Raw genomic sequence first — 6,624 nt, 5'->3', positions numbered from 1 at the left:
GTCAATTTAACAAAGACTAATGTGAATTAAGACCTTGCTTTCCTATACTAACGAACTAATTAAACACTTTTAGTTGCTTAGTAAAACCGGAACTCAAAGGGACAAAACAAGGGACAAGTTGAGAGAGACAAAACCAAATCAGCATCTTTCTTCTTTCTTCCCTAAATATCATGATGACCAGTAACGTCATCTTGAGTCTTGACCCTTCTTCATCGTGAACTCATATTACGGATAAAGCGCACGTGTTTTTTTATTCATTCATCCACGAACCTTCGTAACTAGTTACGAAAAATCCACAACTTTCATATTTTTTAATTCCCCACTAAAACTATACAGTAATAAACATGTAAAAAGTTTATCTTCCTTTATTAGGTTCATGAACCTCGTATCCTCTATATTAAGCTCTTCCACATTCGAAAACAAAAAAAAAATTAGATATTTGATAAATCAATCAAAACAACACCAAAAACACAAAAAGAAAACTCTAAAGTCTCTCTTGCGAAAATGTATGGACAGTGCAATATAGAATCAGATTACGATTTGTTAGAGATGGTGCGATGTCACTTGCTAGGTGGAGAGAACGAGCTGCGGCTCAATGAGTCGATACCGAGTTCGTGTCTCAGTGAGAGCTGGGGAGATTTGCCGTTGAAAGAGAACGATTCAGAGGACATGTTGGTCTACGGACTCCTCAAGGACGCCTTCCATTTCGACACGTCATCGTCGGACTTGAGCTGTCTCTACGATTTTCCGGCGGTTAAAGTCGAGCCGACTGAGGTTTTGGCGACGGAGAAACCGAAAAAAGCGGTGAAGGTTGCGGCGGAAGCGCCGAAGGGGAAGCATTACAGAGGAGTGAGACAGAGACCGTGGGGGAAGTTCGCGGCGGAGATACGTGATCCGGCGAAAAACGGAGCTAGGGTTTGGTTAGGGACGTTTGAGACGGCGGAAGATGCGGCTTTGGCTTACGATAGAGCTGCTTTTAGGATGCGTGGCTCCCGCGCTTTGTTGAATTTTCCGTTGAGGGTTAACTCCGGTGAACCTGACCCGGTTCGGATCACGTCTAAGAGATCTTCTTCCTCGTCGTCTTCGTCTAATTCGTCTGAAAACGGGAAGATGAAACGGAGGAGAAAAGCAGAGTATCTGACGTCGGAGGTGAAGTGCGAGGCTGGTGAAGAGACACGTGTTGACGAGTTATTGGTTTGATTTAGTGTGAGTTTTGTAGTTGAAAGTTTTGTTATAAAATGTTAAAGAGGCCAAGAAGTAAAGTGTTCCCCTCATGTAAATTACTATGCAATATGAATTTGATTTGTTTTTTTGTTTGTTGAAGTAACACTACTAAACAGAACCAACTACATAACTAAACCTGAGTGTTAATTTTTCAACCTGGTGTCATTTCTTTAGTTCTTAGTTCTTAATCAGTTTGAGTTTTGTATATTGCCAATAAGTGTAACAAAAAAAATTCATCTATCAGACATGTTGTGAATCGATGGGCTTAACCAATAAGCCCTTAGCCCTTATAGTTATAATTATAAATGGGCTTAACTATTTATAATATAGCCCACGGACAAAAGAAGGGGACCAGAGTACCCTTCCGCAGAGGATAATAACTCAGGAAGGGTTTAGATTAGGTTTTTAAGTCGCGCACATCTCTCTGCCGCAGCATCTCTTAGGGTTTCTTCTCATCTTCTTCTTCTTCATTTGCTCCCTTAGACACAACCCACTGTCCGAATCATTTCTCTTAGTTCGTTTACCTCTTCTTGTTTTTTTCTTCTTTCTTCATTTAGAATCTGTGTATCGAGTCATGGATTACTGATTTCCCCTTTCCTATAAAACCAATCAAAGCAAGCAGTTTCTCCGGTGACTTTGTATTCAACTTCGATCTTTATCAGACCGATAAAATGGCGTCTATGAACCCTTTCGATCTCTTAGGAGATGACGCTGAGGATCCCAGCCTGCTCGCTGCTACTTTGACTCAAAAAGTCGAGAAAGCTGCTGCTGTTCAACCTGCTAAGTCCGCTAAGATGCCAACCAAGCCACTTCCTCCTTCTCAAGCAGGTTAAAGTTCTTTGCTTTATTCTACTCTTATATGTAGTTGACACTGGACTTATTTAGATTCAGCTGTCTAGCGTAGTGTTGGATTGATTCGAAGCTTCTTTATTGTTATCATGAAATGTTTGCTTTTATCATTTGAAGTTTTAGTTTCTTTATCCATTTTTAGTTTTTTCGTCTTCTGCTAGCTTAGCTTTGATTATGGATAGCTTAATCTCGATTTTTAAGTAAAGGTAGCTTTATTGTATTCGGAATATTAACATTTTCTCTTTAGTTCGTAAGTCAAATATATAATGATGTCTTGAAAAGTTATTGAATGAAGTGTGGCCTTGTTTGTCTCTGTTTATGAATATAGTGAGGGAGTCAAGAAATGCTCCTTCAGGGGGTCGTGGTGCTGGTGGACGTGGTGGTGGTTATTCCCGTGGTAGGGGTGGTGGATTTAACCGGGACAACCGGAACAGTGATGCTCCTCCTGCAAATGAGAATGGGTTTTCTGTCGCATTCAGAGCTTCTGAAGATGCTGATGGAGCAAGGCGTGGGGGTATTGTTGGTGGATTCCGTGGTCGTGGAGCTCGCCGTGGATTTGCCAATGGTGAAGGAGGTGATGTTGAACGCCCTAGGAGGACTTATGAGCGCCGTAGCGGGACTGGTCGTGGGTAGGCTTTTTGTTTCCTTCTTCTGTGTCCACTACTTTGGTTACTGCTTTGTTGTTTAACTTCTAATACTTGTGATCTTTTTGTTTTGTTTTGTTTAGTACTGATCTAAAACGTGAGGGTGGTGGTCGTGGAAACTGGGGAACTACTGAAGATGACATTGCTCCGTAAGCATCCTGCTCTTCAGTTTAATTTTCATGTCTTGAACTCTAGGCAGTTTAAAAAACTAATGTCTTTTGGTATATATTAGAGCTACTGAGGAACCCACCACGGAGGTTGAGAAGAGCCCTGTTGCTGAGAAGCAAGGAGGTGAGGATGAAACCGCTGATGCAGCCAAAGAAGCCGAAGAGAAAGCACAGAAAGAAGCTGAAGACAAGGTACATTCATCAATTACAGCTATTGCAACATCTTATGAACTCCTATGTAAAAGTCTGAATGTTTTGCTGATTAGAAAAACTCATTATTGTTTGTTGTAATAGGAGATGACTCTGGAAGAGTATGAGAAAATCCTGGAGGAGAAGAAGAAGGCTCTGCAAGCCACTAAGGTCGAGGAAAGAAAAGTTGACACCAAAGTGTTTGATTCCATGCAACAGCTTTCTAACAAGAAGACTACTGAGGAGGAAATCTTCGTCAAGCTGGTTAGGAATCTTATATTTGTTGTTCTCTTTCTCGGTTCCCTTTGCTGTAATGGAGCAATAGTTAACCCTTTGTATCTTATTGTTTCAGGGATCTGACAAGGACAAACGCAAAGATACTGCTGAGAAGACCAAAAAGGTCTTACTTTTTTCTTTTTTGCACTCTTTAACATAAATACTGCATGATTAGTTCACTCTGTTTAGTTCTTTATTGAAGCACAAACTGATTTAAGATTAGGAAGACCATGAGATTAAATTGGTTAACCTTTTACCTTTAAGAAGTCAAGATATGGACTTCAATTTGATGAATCTGCTAATCGATGCGTGTTTGTGAATTTGTAGTCCTTGAGCATTAATGAGTTCTTGAAGCCAGCTGATGGAGCAAGAGGTGGATACCGCGGCGGAAGAGGAGGTCGCGGTGGTCGTGGTGGTCGTGATCAGAGAGGTGGTAGTAACGGAGGAGAAAACCAAAGGAGAGGACCTTCTGCTCCGGCGATTGGAGACACTGCTCAGTTCCCGTCGTTGGGCAAATAGAGCCCCCCCTCACTCTTTGTCCCCCTCAGCCCTTCTCTTCTATCTCTCTGGTTGAATTTTTTGTTCGTAGTTTTATTATTGTTGTTACACTCTGAAAGTCTTTTTCTGCAAAACATGTCCGTTGTCTGTTTTTACGTTATGGAAAAAAATTGTTATGACCTTTTTTTATATTTCGATTTCTCGTATTACAAATTCTGTTATTCAATCAAACTTTTCATCAATGCCCAAATCTTCTAAAGACTTATGTTTTACGCAAAATTGCCTTAATGCTTGCATAAAGGGACTCTACTAAAGCAAGTTATGTGTTTCAAGCATTCAAAATACATCAGAAAAAAATTAGAATTTGAAAAGAGGATAAATGGAAAACCAAAGAAGAGAAAGAGGGGGCGCTGAGTTGTTAATTTGGAGAAGTGATACATGCAATGCAAACAAATGATTATAATGGAGTGATGATCCAAAGAGGATTCAAGATGAGCAGCAGCCTGATTGCTGGTTCACTGGTGGCCCGCGAATCTGGACCGTCGGTGTCTTGGCGGCGCCTCCAGTTGGTTGGCTCGCCACTCTACCTGTCTCTACTTATATGATGCTTATGCTCTGACCTTGTTCCTTTCCTCTCTATCTTCTTGGGGTCTGTACTCGATCTATTTTTCTCTTCTCCTCTTTCGGCTCCCTCAAGTATATTCTTAGCTTTCCCTATAGAAGCTGTTTCAGCTTGACCTAGGTAAAGCTTGTGCATACTGCTGTGTATATCCGTGGACGTCTCTTTACCTCTTGAGAAGAGTTCTTGGCTCTCTAATCGACTTGATGCTCCCTTAGAACTGCTCTCTTGGTACTTGGTTAAAGGAGAGGGCTTGGACGACCGTTCTTAATGTAAAGGTATAGAGGACAACAAATCACTTAAACTGCTTGGAAATGCGCCAAGCAAACGCTTTTATTCAAACTTATAAAAACTCCCTTTTACAAGTTATGAATCTAAGTCTACTCTCTTGTCTATCTATCACAACACCCTGTGTAGATCTAAAAGAGTAAAACACACTCACCTTCAAAGCTCTTTTTGTTTGCTTGAAGGTTTACAAATCTCTCAAACTTTTCCCACGAGTGCTAACTCTTTTTGCGGCTAGCCCTCATCTCTTTAAACCCTTCACTCACGATCTCTAACCTAGATCTTTGTGAATCCCTAACTAAAAGGAAATATTACTTATTCTAAGAAATATCCTCCCTTAACTCTCTCGATCAAATATACCTATATCTTCGTGTATATCTTGATCTTCTTCTTCCTTCCTCTTCACGCTTCTTATCGCGACTTCCATAATCTTCTTCCACCTCAGCCCATCTGCCACGTCAGCATATCAGCACTCTGAGACACTTCGCAAGCTCCTATTACCTTCAGAGCTCTGATGCACTTACACTTAATGGCACCCTCTCATTTTTTCACAGCGTGTGCACGTACCTCTGCAGACAGTTTCTGGCAGTCAAGACTTCGGCATAGTTGTTTCTTATCTTCTTTGCTTATCTCGGGATGCACCTGCCATGTAACCCAAATGTTTTTCAGTTCCAAATACTGTGTCCATGTTCTGTGCATAAAATGGATGATTCCTAAAATTAGACTGGTGTGACTCTCAACTGCAGTTAAGTACCCCTTCTGCACTGATACCTTGAGATATATGTTGATCGCTTTGTAGAGTCTGTCATGGCTTTCACGTGCAATGTCGGGCACTACCTCATCAAGAGACACGAATTTGGAAACTTGAATCAATAAGCTCTGCCACCTTCCTGATTGAATGCGGCAATTGATGACTGTTGTTACTAGAAAGATGCGCAGAAGACTGTCTTCTCCAGAGAATTGAAAAACTCTCAAGAACTGTGGCAACCAAGTCGGTATCATAGCGAGCGGTGATGAGAGGATGAGTGTGAACGCAACAAGAGGTCATCAAGAGTTGCCTCCTCGAGTTGCAGACCAGCTTTTCTAATCAACTCAGTCTTTGTTGCGACAGATGCTCCCACTTAACTCGCTATGCTAACAAGTCTCAGCAACAAAACCCTCTGAAACCGACCCTTTATCTGCAGGAACCATATTAACAACACGATTGTGATGGTAACAAAAATTTTCGTTATTGAGGTGACATCTTTGCAGAGTCTATCAATTTTGGGATCTCTAACTGGAGTTAAAATGCTTTCTTTGCTCTTTTGGTCACCCTTGGAGGTACGTAACCTTTATAATATATATATAAATATATATATATATATATATAGCTAATTAAAAAGGGTCCTCATATCCATTTGGAAGATGGGAGAGGTTGAGAAAAGCAAGTGTTAAGTATTTTTTTTTAAGTCATGATAAAATCCCCAACTAAATTTTGTATTCATTTAACAAGAAGTCCATGCAACAGCTTTCTAAGAAGAAGACTACCGATGAGGAAATCTTCGTCAAGCTGGTCACAACTCTAATATGTTCTATGATCAGAAGTCTTGAAACTCTGCTCGTGAGACGAACTGCTTGTGGTGATGGTATCAAAAATTTCGTTATTGAGTGTGGTGTCATCTTTATAGAGTCTATCAATTCATGATGAAGATATATATCAATATAAACTAAAAAAACTATATTATAATTTTAGTTATTTCATTGGGGATACGTGATTAATACTCCTTTTTTGACAAAAATAAATAACATTTGACTATAGTTTTAGTTATTTCATTTATTTATTTTGAATAGCAATATAAACTAAAAAAACTATATTATATATTTTTTGATAAAT

The 6,624-nt window shown here is 40.1% G+C and overlaps 2 protein-coding genes across 2 annotated transcripts; both read left to right on the top strand.

Moving 5' to 3' along the window:
• Nucleotides 391-1,382, top strand: LOC104772011 (ethylene-responsive transcription factor 2-like). The gene has a single exon (XM_010496650.2). The coding sequence runs from the start codon at nucleotides 505-507 to the stop codon at nucleotides 1,198-1,200; it is 696 nt and encodes a 231-aa protein (XP_010494952.1). The 5' UTR covers nucleotides 391-504; the 3' UTR covers nucleotides 1,201-1,382.
• LOC104772010 (plasminogen activator inhibitor 1 RNA-binding protein-like) lies at nucleotides 1,614-4,038 on the top strand. Its single transcript, XM_010496649.1, has 7 exons — nucleotides 1,614-2,052; nucleotides 2,402-2,702; nucleotides 2,801-2,866; nucleotides 2,950-3,076; nucleotides 3,179-3,337; nucleotides 3,426-3,473; nucleotides 3,677-4,038. Exons 1-7 carry the CDS (start codon nucleotides 1,896-1,898, stop codon nucleotides 3,866-3,868), a joined length of 1,050 nt encoding a protein of 349 aa, XP_010494951.1. The 5' UTR covers nucleotides 1,614-1,895; the 3' UTR covers nucleotides 3,869-4,038.

Source organism: Camelina sativa, chromosome 20 (assembly GCF_000633955.1).
Source record: "Camelina sativa cultivar DH55 chromosome 20, Cs, whole genome shotgun sequence".
NCBI lineage: Eukaryota > Viridiplantae > Streptophyta > Magnoliopsida > Brassicales > Brassicaceae > Camelina > Camelina sativa.
Note: the sequence above shows the minus strand (reverse complement) of the source record. Positions and strands in the feature narration are given on the sequence as shown.